The 17990-nt window shown below is 43.8% G+C and overlaps 1 protein-coding gene across 1 annotated transcript in view; it reads right to left on the reverse strand.

Moving 5' to 3' along the window:
* Positions 1-17990, reverse strand: part of IQCK (IQ motif containing K) — an 88150-nt gene that overhangs the window by 40943 nt on the left and 29217 nt on the right. Inside the window, exons 5-7 of the mRNA XM_019541768.1 lie at positions 17652-17704; positions 17458-17535; positions 947-1031 (exon numbers count right to left, since the gene is read on the reverse strand). Coding sequence (XP_019397313.1) covers positions 947-1031; positions 17458-17535; positions 17652-17704 — 216 coding nt within the window. The remainder of the gene's footprint in view (positions 1-946; positions 1032-17457; positions 17536-17651; positions 17705-17990) is intronic.

The following is a 17990-nucleotide window of genomic DNA, read 5'->3' on the forward strand; positions in this document are numbered from 1 at the left end:
AGCCATCACAACTGTTTACACTGCCTGGTGCTGGGGGAAAGGGTAGAGGGAGAGGGTGGGGAGATACCAACTGATCCTGTCCGGCCCCATTTGCCCTGCACCTACTGCTGGGGAGAGGGTGAATGGGATTTTAACTGATAGCAGCCCAGGACCTCTGTGGGCAGGGCACACTTGGCTGGGCAGATGGGATGTGGCCACAGGCAGGTGGGAAGCAGTATCTGGGAGTGGGACCGATGGGTGGGACCGGGGCCAGGATCACGGGGTGACAGAACAGATCCAGGGCCCAGGGCAGAGCCACGATACACTCCCCGCGTGTTCCTGCAACACACACTAGTGCCCTTCACTAGGATGAAAAATGTCAAACTATGTCCAATGGTTGCTCTCCCTAGATTCACTCCAGTTTGTTTCCTTTACTAAATCACAATATATCTTTACCAAAGTTGTCTTCAACATCTGTTTGCATTTGTCTTGAGCTCCCCTGATCTTACATTCTCTTGCTCCTTTTCCCTGCACTGTTTTCTATTTTTCCTATACATTTCTGGCTTTATTTTGTGCCATTTTTCTCTCCCTCTCTCCATTCTGTATTGCTTTTTCCTAGTTTTCCCCATCACTTTTTTTCTCACCTATCCATACATCTGACATGGAAACCTTTTCCTGATGCTAAGATGGAGATTCTCAAAACAGGAACTAAGTACATTTCTGTAATTGTATATCACGTAGACTTATTTGGGGAGGGAAACAGGAAGCATCTATTACTGATGCTCCTGTGAAAAGATCTGAGTCATTAGACATCTTACACAGAAGTACAATCAATGCCAGTGAACCGTGGGGGTCTTCATAGTTATTTATAGTATCCTGGACTTAAAATGTATGTAAGGGTTTCCCCCGGGGTCTGCACAGTCACAGAGATTCAACATCAAGCAAAATAATTATAGATGACTCTTACCCAATAACCTCTCCAGAATGACTGAATTATTTTGCTTGCTTCTTCTTCTGATAACAGGAGAGACAGAGGAATGGGTGGTCTAGGACTACAAGAAAAAAAAGAAAGAAATATTCAACCTTTTAAAAATAGCTTATTCTTTAATAATATACCCAACAAACATGAGAAAAGTCGTTTAAGATCTGTAGATACAATTTCTTAAGATTTCAAAATAAAACGTACAAATAAAATAATGTTCTCTTTTAAAATACTACTAGATGTAGTATATATGCACAATTAGATACCATGATACAAAAATTATTAAATGCAGTATATATGCAAAATATTCTTTCCCTTTGAACACTACCATGTAAAAGTATATGAAGGGCATAATGTTTTGAATTCTCTTCATGTTTTAAATACCTGCCTTTATTTGGTCACTTTTATTTACAAACACTAAAAAGATTTCCCACAATAATGAGAAGTGCACAACTCTTTTGATCCTTATCAAAGAATATATTTTCGTCCATAAACGATTTGAATAACAGTCTGTATGCTATGAAGACTGAACTGTGTCAGAGGCTAACTGATTCAGTACCCATCTACCTGCATGCAAACAGCCAAATAAACATGCCTAAATAAGACTGTGGAATAAATGTGGCACTTTTATCATTGATTGCTGTGTAAAGAATTCCAAAATTAATTTTTAGCACCAACTGCAGGGATCTACGAGCATTTTCAGTAAATTCGCATCCTATTTGCAATGACAACCACTTTACAGTTACATTAATACATTTATCTTTGTAGTGTATATTCAGATCAGCATCTCAGTTTTTGCTTTGAAGAATCATTTACTATTAAAGTTTGTCTGTCCCTTGTTCAGACTGGTCAGTTAGCACCTTGTTGAATGAAGCAGTCTGAATTAATTTCTGTGACCTTTCGAACGGCACTGGGCTACAGATAAAACATGTTACAACTCATGATCATACCTGTTATGAACAAGATACCAGAATACTTAGAAGTCAGTGGATCATCAACAAAGACAGATTATATAAAGATTTGTGCACAAGTTTGTTTTGGGAAGTTCAGAGGTGGATCAATCTGGAGGCACTGATCTTTTGGATCTAACACCACGTAAGCATTTTTGGGAAAATTGATCCTTATCACAGAATCCCTTTATGCTTATTTCATTGGAACTGGAGATCAAAGCTACTTATAAATATCCCTGCCAGTGCTATTAAATTGTAATGACAGGGTATACAAGAAATCCCCAAATGCTTTTTCCAGTTACATTTTAATTGACCAAAACACTGGCTCTTCTGGCACTTCCTTTGGAAGTCTATTCTACATATAATAGGTCTCACATTAGGAGACTTTTCCATGTATTCAATCCACATTTTTCTTTGATTAGTCTCATTTATATTTATACCTGCCCTAACAGTGTTTCCATGCTTTTTGAGCCCTTTGTCTTCAGGACTGTCTTCACCAGACAAGTACACAAAGTTAGAGTGTGACCTTAATTGTTAACTAATACAATGCTGTCCACAACTTTACAGTCAATGTACACAGGGACAAATTGTGCTCGACATCCTGTCAGCTGTGGTTTTGGCACTCATTTATTTTATGTGAACAAAAACATTAGTTTCTGTCTGGGAAAATGGAAATACAGACAACAACAGAATGTGCTATCTCCATTAAGCCATAAGGGTGTAACTCTGTGGACATTTTTAGCATGCTGGGCAACTAAGACAGCCTGAGTAGAACTCTGATTCTAATTAATGGCCAAGTAAGTGTTGAGATTGCATTGTTTTTGCTGATAGCTTCCCATCTCCTGTTCTATCACTTTAAAAGTGAAAATGAGGCAACACAACAGGCATGTTTACGAAAACAATGACCTTTCACTAGTAATGACACCTCAGACTTCAGAGAGTAGAATGGATTTCCTTGTAGTCTGCAAAAATACCTCTAGCCATTCCATTGCTTTCATTGTTAAATTATGAGGATCCATGAGGTTTACGATCCAAGGCTAAATCAAAGAAACTGGTGTAAATCAAGCATAAAGGGTAAGACTTAATCTTTGGTGTGGCAGTCACTAGGAAACATCAATCATTTCAGCAGGCCAGCTTGAGGGAACAAAAGTCGTGCCAGGTCCATTTTTGTCTAAGGGGATATATGCAATTGGCTTTAGGTCAAATAAAAATAGAATATGAGCAGACGCAATCACCCATTAACAGTGAACTGGGAGAAGAGGGAATATGTCATCCCTGGCAGAAGACAGCTGTAACACTCCAAAAAGATTAGAAATGACAACCAAATGTACAGTAAATATATTCTGCTTATTTATTTGAAAAATAGAAGTCTTAGATCACCTAGATTTCTAGGAGCTGACACTAAATATGCAGTGTAGCATAAATTCCACACACAAAATGGCTTTAGTAGAATTTTTTTCCCGGCATAATAGGTTTGAGCAAATATGAATAAAGCAGGCATTGACCAAAAGACTGCTTAAAGTTAGGAAGGAAGTGCTGTGGTTTCTCAGCAATCAGGCTTGTAAGTATCCCAAGTATATAAGCTATCTATTAATTAAATAATATTATGTAGTTGTAATTCAGTATCTAGCAGAAAAACACCACACTTGTGTTAGAAAAGTATACAAAGTATTAAAGAGGGTTTTCCCCAAAATACATCAGATTTCTATACTTGGGCATCTAATTTCTGTGTTGAATTCTCAGCAGAAATTAGATGATACACTCTAAGTCATGCTCTTAAGATGGAAAATAAAAAGCTTTCATTATGTTATCCACCTTAATAGAGTGCATGTGGTTCAGAAGCATATTGATCCAATAATTATATTACAATAATGTCCAGAGGTCCAAGTCTGGACTAGAGCCCTGCTCTACAACCATAAGTCCTGTTGCCTACTTTGGAAAAAAAATTACAATCTAATGGACATTAACATTTTTCTACTCTTACATTTTCTTTATTAGCACCATGTATGATTCAGTATTAAATGCACCTTATACTATATACCAATATATATAGCCAAAGTCTCCAAATTTAGACCCAGTATTGCAATTGACTGTTTGCAGGTACACTGAATCACAAAGTCCTGTTAACAGCCGTGAATTCTCTGCCAGTTCAATAGAAAGTCCACAATGTCTTCACAAAGATTTGGGGATGTACACAATTGATTTAAAGTGTCACTGGTAGGTGTTATAAGGTTTTGGCCCCCCTTTTGTTGGTGCCTTGCTCCCCAGTAACGTCAGGGTGAGATCTGGTTTTGGTGCCACCTAGGTGGTTCAGGCGCTGCCCTTTCTCGCCTGCCACATCTTTGATGTTGTTGTTGGGGAGGCAGTTCCTGTAGATGACCCAAAGGGATCTCGGCCCTGGGTTGTCTTAATGAGGCATCAAACCTCTCCTTTTACCCCACCCTTACCACATCCTTGGCCTTGGTAGATGCTGCCCCCCACAGGTCTTCCCACTCTGCCTGCCTTGAAAGGGTCGGGTCTTCCTGGCTGTCAATCTTCAGGGGTCCATCCCTCGTCTTTGGGTTGGCTTCCCCTCTCTTGGGAAACTAAACCTGCCCTGTTCGGGGCCATACTGTAACTGAAGAAACTCAACTGAAAATGACCAGATTCTGCCAGCAGGCTCCCGAGATTCCCTCTCTCTGGGCCTTCAGTACCTTGGGGAAGATTTGTCTGTTCCCTTTATCTTAGTAGACATGGGTACAGGCAACTGGCCTGTGTCCAGCCTCTGCCAGCTCTTCTGGCATCACCTCCCTGGGTCCCAGCTGACCTGTGGTCCAGTTGTCTTGGTCCCTCCAGCTGGTGTTGTCTACTTCCCCCTCCTGGGGGCTCGTGATTCCCTGTGCTCTGCCCATTGCAGGGCTGGCTGGGGATGCCTGTGGGCTTGAGGAGCTGTCCCCAGCCACGGCGTCTGAGCTCCTGGTCAGAGCCCCTCTGCTTCTCGGCAGCGTCCCTTGAGGCTGCTGCTTCTCAGTGGGGCTCCCTCACCCCTGTTAGCCCCCGAAGCTGCCCTCTGCCTCACCCATCTGGGTTCTCCGGCACGCGCCCGGCTCCTTGTTGTGGCGGCTGGAGTTGGAGCCTACTGGCTCCACAGCTGGTGTCTTCCAGCTGGCGTTCTGCTCCTCGCTCCTCAGCACTTGCTCAGCTGAATCTCCAGCTGCCTTTTGAGCAGCCCTTGCTTCTGGGGCGCCATGCCCCCGGTGTTTGCTGATACGCAGGCTTAGGCAGCTGCGGAACTGCTGAGCCTGCATCGGTGTTTCCTTCCTGCTGCCGCTCGTCCCAGCTCCTGAGGGAAGTACCGGGGTGCATCAGCCAAGGGTCTGGGCCACGTTGTGGGGGCTCCTGCCTCCCGTCTCACATAGACCATGACTAGGTCCTGGACATATGACATGGTTGCACCAGTGTAAAACTGGAGGCGGACATACAGCATACAGCCCCATTGCAGTGCAACTCCCTTGACTCCATAAAAAACTGCAGTAAAAGTTCAGTTTTTACTCTGTCTCGGCATGTGCCTGCTCAAGGCAAGTAGGCTATTATCTACCTGTGTGGCAATATACTGTGATAATGCTTTAAGCACAAAGCTATCCAAGGACAGCTGGTCCTTCCTCCACTCTGGCTTCCAGTGTACTTTACCACAGTGTACAAAAGCAGTGTAAATTACACTGGTAGAAATGTCCTGCATCCAAAGCCTACGGCTGTGAAGTTTGAAAAGAAGGCAACTTATACTCCAGGCTCCATTTGACTTTAACGATTATCAGCCATGAAAATTTATGTTACAGTGAAATCCAAAGAGACCCTAATTGTTTCCTGGGCCCTGTACAAACACAGACAAACATGAGACAGTCCCTGCCCTGGGAGAAAGATATGAAAGCAGAAACAACATTAGGGAGGAAGATATGACACTACTCAGTGCACTGGAAATCTCTGCTTCTCAATACAATTAAACATTAGTTACCCCCAAACCAGATGAAAAAATCCTCTTAATCAAATGGAAATCGCAGCACTGACTTGTCTAGCCTTTGAATCCAGACAGTTACACTAACACAACATGCACCAAACAATGCGTGAAAGCCCCACAGTCTTAAAGGTTTAGATTTATACAACGAGTTGAAGGGACTACCCCTTGGACAATTCCACAGACTTAAAAGAATGGATGCAGAGAATTTATAAGCCATGCCATTTCTTTTTACCAGGTAATAATACACCCATTCAACACTCTGTTTTGAGACACATTTTTGAAAACTGATTATCTTTTGGAAAAATCCCAATAAACTAGATTGAGAGGAAGCAATCTGAAAAGCAGTCCTCACAGTATAAAAGAAAAGGACCCACTTCTTGTCCGTTGTATGGAGGTACTTCTCTGAAGGACTATGAATGTGGGAACAGTCCTGCTTGACCTTCTGAAGGAAGAATTACAAACCAGCAGACTTTGTAAAGCTTTACTTCTGGCAATCATCCAAACTCTTCTTTCTATCACTCTCTCCAACTGGAAAGATCCCTTGCTACTGCTGACAACTAAAGAGGGAATGAATAAATACTACAATTTCCTTTCTGCTTACTGCATTTTCCATGTATTCACTGGCATGAAATTTTGTATCCATTTGAGAATACACAAGTAGAAAGGTCTCCAACTGTGAAGGAGGATAATATCCTATTTTTAAAAATCTCGCTTTGCTTTCTTTACATTTCAAGCAGGATTCTAGAAGGGAAAGACTCAAGATGCAAATTTCTGTCTACATTTTCAGCCTGTTTTTTTCCCCTGACATATAGTTAGGTGCAGATATAAAACACACAGAACATAGGCATTAATCTAGGCCAACTTCCAGGCCATTTGTGACATCTACAGTGTCTGACAACCTAACATTTTAGCCCTGTGGTTATTCCAGTTCTAGTGCATTTGGAAAAGGAGCATGCTTATTGCATGCAGTTTCATTCATGATACAAAAGAGGCTTGTCTGGCTATTTGTAAAGGTTGCAAGCTAGGGGAGAATATTTTTGCCTTTATCATTATTATATTATTCGTATCATTAGGTTATTTATGTATATATTATTTATATTCTTAGCAAAGAAAATACACTAGGAACTGTTATGATATAAAGGGAGACATAATTCTTGCCCAGAAAAGATTACAGTATAAAAAGACAAAAAACAGACTGGGTGGAAGACAGAAATAAAAGGTACAAGCAAAATATTCACAAGGAGATTATGTCCACAAGTAATTATTTTTTAATTAAATATATAATTATTTAATTTATATTGTGGTGAAGGTGGGGAAGAAAAAGTGAAACCATAAGAAAGTTGGTAATTGTGATGGGAGAGATAGAGAAGAGGAAAAGGAGAAGCACAGCGGCCAGTAAAATGAGACAGGACATCTGAAGGGCCTTAGGGTAGGAAATGATTAGCCTGAAGGGAAACCAGCAACCAGTGCAAAAGAGAATATGAGAAAAACCATATCCTCAGCCCAACTCCAAAGGTTGAGTGAATGATAATGTCAGCAGGGCCTGGAGGCTCCTCACAGCTACTGCTTTTGCTCCTTGTCTAGAGGAGGTGAAAGGACGTGAGGCCTAGTGCTTTAGAAAGGTCTCTCTCAGTCTGGGTAGGAAGTGGGAGGGTGATTTAGCCTCTGTGCTGCATGGGTGGTACAGGATGTCCTAGGGAAGAGATCCTAAAGGTCTGAAAACAGATTCTTTAGTCATAAAATCATAGACAAACAGGGCTGGAAGGGACCTTATAGGCCAGCTAGGCCAACTCCCTGCTCCAGGCAGGATCGTTCTGTCTAACCACGCCAAATATTTGGCCTGCCTGCATTTAACTATTTCCAATGGCAGAATTTCCACATCCCAACTGTTTGGTCTGTTCCATTGTTTAACCACCCTCATAGTTAGAAAGTACTTCTGAATATTTAAACCTAAATCTCCTCTGTTGCAATTTAAATCTGTTAGTAGCTTGTTGCCACTGGACTTGAAGAACAATTGATCACTATCCTCTATATCAGTGTTTCTCAACCCCTGGTATGAGACCCCTGGGGGTACGCAAGACACGGGCACGTGGTACTTGGGTGCTGCGTTTTGACTTTGGCCTGTACCCTCCCCCCCCAAGCTGGAGGCACCTTTGCCTGTTTGGGCCAGAAGTTCTGGCTGCCACTCTTCCTGCCTCATCCGACATGCCGGGGCTTTTACTCCCTGGCTTCAGTGTGCCATGGGACACAGCGGGGAGGCCCCAAGCAGGCTGTTTTGCCCCAGGCCATGATCTGCGAGGAAAAAGTGGGAATTCGCTCACAGCGGCAAAACCGGTAGTGCCACAGTGCGACTTCCAGTTTCGTTTTTGCCATGTCAATTGGCAGGGAGTACGTAAGGTACCAAAGGATGAAAACCACTGTTCTATATAATAATCCTTCTTGTGTTCAAAGGCTCCTGTCAAATCATACCTCCCTTGTTCTAAACTCTCTTCATATGTTATACATCCTAAGCCACAAATAATTTTTGCTGCTCTCCTCTGGGCTCTTCCAAGTTTGTTGACATCTTTCTTGAAGTGTCATGTTCAAAACTGGAAAAAGGATTCCAGATGCATCACCAATGCTGAATCGAGTGGAATAATCACTTCCCATGTCTTGTATAAGCACTCCTGTTAATTCATCCCAGTATGCTATTAGCTGTGGTGCAACACTATTACACTGGTAACACATAGGCAATTTATGATTTACTTATAACCCCCAAGCCTTTTTGTTAGTGTTGAAGCCTAGCCAGTTGTTCCCTATGAAAGCACCTTCCAGCTGCAGGTGTTACTCCCCATGTGGAGTAGGTAAAAGAACTGCTAGACTAACCACCTCAGTGAGTGTCTCTGGGTTTAGCGGTAGGAAATGGGAGGAAGAGAAAAAATAGATTTTATGTTTGTCTAAGAAGGGCCATGCATACCTGTGCCAACCACAAAAACTAAACAGAATTGTAGCTTGTCACGTACCTCTCAGGTCAGTATTTTCTGTCTGAAATGAATTGAATAAACATGGTTTCTTTCCCATAACACTCACTTTGTATGCCTTGGTAAAGACTATTTCTGTTCAATAAGGAATTTGTGGGTACAGCTTGAGACTAGGAATTGAAATACCCAAGCCCTACCTGTGGCTCTGCAGACTTCATGTCTGATATTCTGCAGGTCATTTTGTGATTCTGTGCCTCAGTTTCCTTCTTTGTAGAACAATATTTGCACATTTCACAAGAGTTATTTTGGCTTTAGATGGAAGGAGATTAATGGATGAAAGGCAGGTTGGCCAGGTCCAAAGCCCACTGAAGTCACTGACCTCAATGTTTTTCAATTACCATAACCTGCAAGTGTGAAAGATGAGCAAATGTAGGACTAGCCTTTAATACAGCATATCAGCTAACCTAAATAAATTTAATACCAGAGGTACTACTGAGAAGTTGTATTTGTTCATCTTTCTCACAGTCATTCTGGCTTATCTCTACTATAAATTATACTATCTTTCAATATTGTAAGAGGCCTTTCAATCACAAAAACTCAAATCAATGTATAAAACATTCACACGCAAACTACATGCCAAGATATGACCAATACAATGCTATGGTTGCACAGTAAAATGCAAAAGTTAGCTTCCTACAGAAACTTTAAATCAGTCACTTTCGTAAATGACAGCTCTGTAGCTTCCCCCATGCAACAAATTCCACAACTGTTTGATTGCTTTTTCCTGTTAAATGCATTACTTACCCTACAAAGCTCAAGTAACGTTAATAAAGGACATTTTGCAAATGAAATACACATTAAATATATCCATAGAGTATGACTGCTTCACTGACAGAGTAGTGAAATACAGTAGTATGCAGAAAGCGCAGCCTGATTATGAAATGAACAAAACCAACCACCCATGCAAAATTACCCCTATTGGCCAACTGAGAACTGACATGAAGTCAACTGTAAAGGCAGCTGAGACCAGCAGACTTTGCCTAATTAGAATATTAAAAGGAGGGGGAAAAATTAATCTGTATACATGCGCTTATATATTTGCCATACAAAAAGCAACTAGCATTGTATTAGTAATCATGTATATATCTGCATATGTTATCTGCACAGTTCACTAAGGCACTAAAATAAATTTATTTTCTCAATATCTACATATTTGTTTTGGTTGACAGGTAAAAGCAGTGTCAACAGGGAGTAGGTTCTCTTGAATTCAATAGTGAGTGAATACTTTTATACAAAAACAAAGATGCAAGTTGTTTCAATGCTCTGCACTGTGCAAGTAATTCACAAAGAAACTGCAAAGCTCTTGTAATCCCAGTCAAGTCTCCGTATGTGAGCTGACCCTGGGCAGATGGCAGAAGAAACCATACAAGATTATTCACAAACACAAAACTACATGTCTTCCATTTGCAGGCAGTTGGAGGTGAATGTGAATGAAGCTGTATAATTTCTAAATCAATATTACATGAATTTCTCATAACATTAGCATTTTTCATAGCAGCACAAAATTATGCCTTTATTTTAATGCTTTTCCCCACACACTTATTTATTCTACTTTTGACGGCTGGAAAGTCAGAGATGTCAGTGATCCAGAAAATACAGCCCTGAGCCTATCCTTACTAAAAAGTAAAACTTCACTAGGATCAGGACATTACAGGAACCTTATTTTTATGTAGAACCGTATGTATAATTTGGTTATTTGTGCTTAGGTTTGTTTCATTATAATTTAACTGGAAACAATGCTAACAGACGGTATATATCTCCTTGCATAATTATGTGCAGAGAAAACATGTCTACATTTTATTTCTTTTTTCATTTGGAACTAAGATGTCTCCTTATCTTAAAGGTACAGTTCTAGTTTGAGAGAAAACATAAACTTATTTGTGTTCTGGGAAACAAAATTCAGAGTTGCCAGATACAGTGACATCAGGGCAATACTTTTGTTTCTTTTAAAAATGTTTGAATAATCAACACCTGAATAAGGATAAAATATTTGTTTATGCACTGGGTGTTGTATAAAACATAATACATGGCAACTGTAGTGAAGCTACTGCAACCTTAGCTGTTACTGTCAATTCTACAGATGGAAACAATTTTAAAGTCACTTTACAAGCTGTTCATTTCTGGCAAACTCTTCAGAATTAAAGCTAGGAGGCACCAATCTAAACCTGTACAATTGAATACAGCTTTCATGTATCATTCTGAGAGAACTCAGACTGTAAGACCTTGTTTAGAAACATACTGCAGAGAAAAGGAGACTCATAAGACTGGGGTTTCAGATTCAGTTAAATAAAATTGGAAGTACTGGAGTATAGCCAAAAGAGGTAACCTTCAAGTTTGGGATGTATTAAAACAAGCTGACATTAAAGAAACTTCTGAGTCACAGAGATGCTTTCAGAGGAAAAACATTAATTCTCTGTTAGGTATTTTTAAGCATACAGAATTCCCTGTTCTAATAAGAGAAAATCTGCTTTAAAACAGTGTAGAAATGTATTCCTACTTTGATGGTTCTTTTGGAGCACTTTTCAAACCTTGGCCAAATACTTGAAAAAAAAAAAACAGGTTTTTTTCCTTAAGAAGTAGTAGAACTTTCCCTTTTTGTTTCTTTTCATGTAAAGAACATTAAAATATTAGTACCACATTTAAAATTGACTGAGAATTTAATGTCATGTCTCTTACATAGGATGATATTGTTATGATCCGGGATCCTAGCTTCCTCTGTTAAAAAATCCAAAACTCTCTGATGAAACCCCCACAAAATCCATGTTTTTGCACTGTTATAATGAAATGCCACTACATATACAGGTATCAGTGGAACACAATATATCATTGATACATTTACAATTTAAAGCAATTTGGAAGCCTACCAGTGCCTCAATCATAATAAAACTAGCAAATTGCCCATCATGAAACATCTGCCCCCTGATGCCACCGCTCCGCCTCCGGCCCCATATGCCCCTCCCCACCCCCTGCATTCCCACTGCCCCCCATGTCCCCTGCACCTCCGCACCCCCGCTGTTCCTAGTGCGGCCCAGTGCAGCCCCCCAACCAGTGCAGCCCCCCAACCCCTGCTGCTCCATCCCACGCTGCCACCAGCTCCCAGGAACAGGGGGATGGGAATTTGCATGCTGCGGCAGCTGGTGGTGCAAAATGCCCCGCCTCCCTGCTTCCCCTCCCCCCTCCTCCCTCCCTCCCTGCTGCCTCCCCTTCTGCTGGCTGTTGTCAGGGCTGGGCGGCAGCGGTGACAGCAGGGTGGGGCATGGCAGCAGCAGTGGGGCACTGCCACCAGAAACCTCCACCTTCCCTTCCTCTCCTCTTCCCTGCTGATTCCCCCTCCTTGCTTGCTGTTGTGGGGGGGCTGCACAGCAGATACCTCCCTCCCTCACCCCATAAGACTCCGGGCCCTCACAGCCTACTGGTGCGTGCCCTCTAGGCAGCGCATGTGCAGTTGGCTCGGAGTGTTACAGACAGACAGACAGACAGACAGACTAAGGCTTTTATTATATTAGAATAAATTCTAAATACGTATATATTTTGGTATTTGATTTTGGGTTTTTTTATCATGGAAAATCAGAGCTCCTCCTGCCCCCTTTGCTCACCAGGACATGGGTCCAGCTGTGGCTGTCCCCCCCACTGCTCTGTGGCACTGAGCAGCACTGATATGCTGGGAGCCCCTCACGCCCAAGCCACAGCCACCACAGCTCAGCCAGTGCCCCTCACTCCTGACCCACAGGCCCTGCCTACTTGCTACTTGTTCCCTCGCAGCAGCAGCTCCCCCTCTGCACCAGGACGCAGGTCCAACTGCAGCTGTCCCCCCACTGCTTTGTGGCACTGAGCACCCCTGATATGCCAGTGCCCTGCTCCTGCCCATGCCCCTGCCCCCATGCTCAAACCACAGCTCCCCAGCCCTGCCACTGACCCTGTATGTCCCGTGTGCCACTGTCCCCCAGCCAAAGGAAGCCTGACAATGGGCAAGGCCATGAATGCCTTGTGCCTCCCAAGGCTGGGAGAGCACAACGACCACCCACAGGCAGCGGTGACAGTGGCAGTGGTGGGGACATGGCAGCAGCGAGCAGGGACTGCCAGCAGGTAGCTGCGGTGATGTCAGTGGTGACAGCAGGCCGAGCAGGGACCAGCTGCAGATGGCTGCGATGGAATCAATGGTGGGAGTGGGGTGGCAAGTGCCAAGTGGCGACTGGCAACTGCCTACAGATGCTGCCGGCAATGTCGGTGGTGGGAGGGAGGTGATGAGTGATGACTGGTCACAGATGCTGCTGGCAGCGGCCAATCTTAGGAGGTGCACATGCACCCACATGTACCCCACCCCCTACATGTCGCCAATGGGTAAGGCAGCTGGGAGAGGGTGGCACGAAGAGAAGAGGAGGAGGAGGAAGGGAAGAAGCAGGGGGAGTGGGATTGGGATGTAGCAGGAGCTACCGAAGAGGCCATTTGGGGTCTGCTCCAGCTGCCTTTTAGCCTCCAAGCAAAGTGGGGCTGCCTCCTGCCTGTCAACTGCCCCCATGCAAGTCCCTGGCCTGCTGTGGTCACCACCCCACTACCTCTGCCCACTACACCTGGGTGCTCACCGCTCACATGGGTCCAGATGGTGGCACAGTATGTCCCAGTGAAGCAGACCTGTCCCAGCTGTGGGATCATTGCAGCTCCAGTGGCCCCCACACAATTCCCATGGCCACTGCTGCCTTTACCAGCTGCAGATCTCAGAGCCACTCTGCCAGGACATGCTGTGCTTGTCCAGCCTGGCCTGTGCACTACCAGTCCTGAGTACTTTGGCACACCCACCACTGCCATCTGCAACCATCTGGGAAGTGAGTGCCTAGGAGCAGTGGGGCAGGGGTAGTAGGGCAGGGACTATGGTGGGCCAGGGACTCACTCATGTGGAGGCAACGGGAAGGCAGCAGCAGTCACCTCTTGGTGGGAGCTAAAAGGCAGCTGAGGCAGACCCTGTCTAGCCCCATGGGTGGCCCTTGTTGCATCCCCCTCCCACTTCTCCATCTGCATCCCATTTGCCCTACCTCTCACCAGGCCCTATTTTCTCTTTCCCCCAACCCCCTTCCCTGCAGGGCCAATCAGCAGGCCCCAAAGTCTATGATATCAGCCCCTGGGGCTGTGCAGGGACCAGAAAATCACTGGTTCCCTCATTCCTGACCTGCAGCCCCTCCCTCCCCCAGCTGCCCCCCCTTACCCTCAGGCCTCAGTCCCCACAGGCCCTACTTACCCTAAAGGCTGCAGGAGGCAAAGTGAGTTTGAGCCAGCCCTGGCTGGTCTGAGATTCTGAGGCCCTGCACCCTCCTCCTCTCCCTCCAGACAAGGCTTAGGGTTTTGCACTCTTTTTGCAAGCAGCTCCTTCCAGGCTGGAACTCTACCAGCCTGCAGAGAGCTGTTTGCAAAAGGGGAAACCTGCAATTTCCTGCGTCAAAGGGAGAAATCCTTGTTTTTCCCTTTTAAAAGAGAAAATCCATGTTTTTCTGTGTTTTTCAGCAGGAAGTGGAAAATCTGGATCCCTGGTTTATGACTTCATATGACTAATGGGATAGATGAAAAGAAGCTGGGGTCAGAGAAAGGACATATTATTAATATACAAATCTTTTGTGGGGGGGGTATCCTCAAATTTTTATTAGAGGTGCACCGATAGAGGGGGCCAATACTGATAGCCAATATTTAAGGAGGCATATTGGCCAATACCGATCTGATTTCCAATACAGCTGCCTCCAGCTGGTAAGTCCGTTGTGGTGGAAGGGGAGGGGAGAGGGAAGGGGCATGAGGGGGCAGATCAGTACCCCCTGCAGTAAGGAAGGGGCAGAGGCAGGAGTAGGCACTGCTGGTGTGGAACAAAGCTGCAGCTCGTGGGGGGGCAGCTCCCACCACTGCTTGCATCCCGGGAGGGCAGGGGAGCAGGGTGTGTGCCCCCTGGATCTGCACAGGGTGGGGCAGGCAGGCTGAAGCTGTAGGCTGAAGCTGGGGCTGCGCAGGGCTCTTCTTGGTGGGGCCTGGGCTTGGAGTGGGCACCAGCAGTGCTGGGAGGAGGTTGCAGCCACCCCAAATTTCACAGCCCCACTCCTAGCACCACCAGTGAATGCCTGCCTGGAGCAGCCCCGGCTCAATGCCCTGCCTCCACCCAGATGCCAGGCAGAGCCGAGGCTGCACCAGGCAGGCACACAGTGGTGGCTCTGGAAGCCACACTACAGTGAAATTTCGGGTGGCTGCAGCCCCCTCCCAGTGCCACTGGTACGCATTCCAAGCCCAGCCCTCACCAAGAAGAGCTCCACGCAGACCCAGCTCCAGCCCACAGCTGCAGCCTACCTGCCCACCCTGCCTCATGCATGTGCCCCCACACTGCCCTTCCAGGGTGCAAGCAGTGGCGGGAGCCACTCCTCCATGAGCCGCAGCTTTGTCCCGCACCCGCCCTACCCCGGCTGGGCAGCGCCTACCCCTGCCACCCTCGCTGTGTTGATCTGCCCTCCCCATGCCCCTTCCCTCCCCCCTCCCCTTCCACCACAATGGACTTACCAGCTGCACGCAGTTCTCCAAACTGCCAGCTCTGCTCCTTGCTTCCTGAGTGCTGCCGCTGTGCGCAGCACGGTTATTTATCGGCCAAATTATTGGCCCCATTGGGTCGATTTCTGATACAGCAAATTTTCTTTATATCAGTACTGTTCTGATATTGGACCGATGTATTGGTGCACCTCTAATTTTTATTACTTATTGTACTATTCTGATGGGAATTGTTCTATTTCTTCTTTATAAAATAATTTTATTTCTACTTAGTGTGATGATATGAAAATGATAGACAGAGGTTAACATATATAACTAAACTGTCAAAATATAAAAATTAAAATTTACATACCCAAACACACACACACATGTTAATTCTGTGAATCTAATGGTATTTAAGACATCTTACTAAGGAGAGTTTGGATGTTTACTATGCTTATATGTGGGCTATTTTAATTTTTACCTTAAGGTTCCTTGCTTTTCTGTTCTACTAGATAGAAATTGTTAATTTTGATATCAAGATTTGTTAAAAAATTTTAAAGTTTCTAGACTTTGATAGTGTACTGCAATTCAAAAAATCCAAAACTAAAAACTGCAGGTCTATGACATGGCTAAAGATTAAAAGTAAAATGAAAAACATAGACTGTTTACATCTCTAATGCTGTATCCAGCATATATAAATAGTCAACATTATAATTGAATCATATAAACTGTAGCTTTCATTGGCAATATTGTTGGCAGAGAACAAAGAGGTAATGGACAAGGAGAATGAAACTTCCTAACTACTAAATCAGTTGTTCTCAACCTTCTTAGACTCAAGCCACTCCCCTGTCCCCGCCCGCCGCCCCCCACCACATTAGACTGAAGGCAGTCCTCAAAAAGTGCCGGGTGCTTAACTTTTTAAGCCTATCTTTTGGGCCCAGAAAAATCAAGAGTCGTTATTCTGCTGCAAAGAACTCAGAAAAAACACAGAGGGTGAGAATGTTTTTTGTCATAGCAGATTCCTATTTGAAATCTCTTGGCTTACTTTTTGCAAACACCAAACAGTGCTAATATGGTGCAGCATATTAGAGGTTGCCCACTCATGACAGATTTAAGGCACATTGACAAGGCAGACTTGCTGTACTGTTGTAGCTGTCCACTCCTCTACCACCAAGCTGTCTCCCAACGTCTATGAATACCATGAAGCTCTTCTCTCTCTGAAACAGTGACTCGAGTCTAGGCATTTCCAAGTCCAACCATAAGAAAAAAATGTCAAGACAGCTCAGCTTCCATTAATACACTGGACATATTTTCAAAAGTGTTCCACATTAAGGAGGTTTCACTAGCAACAAACCAGGCCACTTCATTAAAGGTGCCTGCAGAGGGACTGTCTTGCGAATCTGGCCAATGGAACTTCTTTACTCTTTCAAAGTGGCCCGCTGCTTCCTTTTATTCTCTTTGAAAGCACTACAACAAAACTCATACAACCTAGCAAAAGAGAGTCTTCCAAAACTATAATACAGCTCAAACCTGAGGAGAAAATATAGAAAGCTGGAAAGTGACAAAGTCTATGTTTCACCCCCAAAACTGAAAGTGTTACCTCTCAGGCACAAAATTATGAGCTGTATGCAGGGATTTTTCAATAAATTGGTCATAGGTTAGGCAAGCAATCTCTGACTATGCAGCCTGAAAGATCTCCCTGTTATCACATCACCAAGCAGTGCCTAAAAGCAGGGTTATTTGTTCATTAGTATAAGGATATTCATAATACACCAATTTGAAATGGCCTCCACTTCAGAATAATGAAGTATTTAGCAGTCCCAGACCATTTTCTGTACAAATGATCCTGGCATAAAATACCTTATGGACAACCAAGTCAGGAAGCATCACAGAGGCCTTTGTTTTGCCTGAATAGGAAAGAGTATTTAAAGGGGACAATTTAAACACATTTAAGCTCTATTACTTCTTTTTGGAATAACTAGAGGGAGAAGAGAAATATGAAAAAGGATACTTACTATTTGAGTGCTGCACAATACTTACTGGTCTTTTAGCCAGTCCTTCACAAACGGGATAGAGAAGAATTCTGTGAATGGCTCATCTTTCCTCTTTGCATTTTGACTGATAATAAAAAAGGAAAACAGCACATGCTTATCTCAGTTGTTGCTGCTCTATTTGTGAACTGATGTTACAGAATCATTATGAGTATTTGAAATTCAGACCCATGATTAACTTACTTGTATAACCACTCAGTCAGGAAATCACAGGCAATAAATTTGGTCCTTTTTCTCTAAAAACAGAAGAGAGTTTCAAATTATTTTCAAATAATCTTTGAACAAGTCACATGTTCTTAGCAGTGGAGGGTAACGACAGATAAACAGACTGCTCTTGTTAAATAAAACATATATTGTGGCTGCTTTAATTTTACAACTGAGCAATATTACTGGCTTAGCAAAAATTGTACTGGAATCATTTTCCAAGCCAACTCTAGATATGTCCAGTTTGATATTTAAACCAGTACCCTGATTTATGTTGCATTATAGCTATGACAAATTACTTTCCAATTCTTTCCAGGT

Source organism: Crocodylus porosus, unplaced genomic scaffold, assembly GCF_001723895.1.
Source record: "Crocodylus porosus isolate Cpor-Errol unplaced genomic scaffold, CroPor_comp1, whole genome shotgun sequence".
NCBI classification, from domain to species: domain Eukaryota; kingdom Metazoa; phylum Chordata; order Crocodylia; family Crocodylidae; genus Crocodylus; species Crocodylus porosus.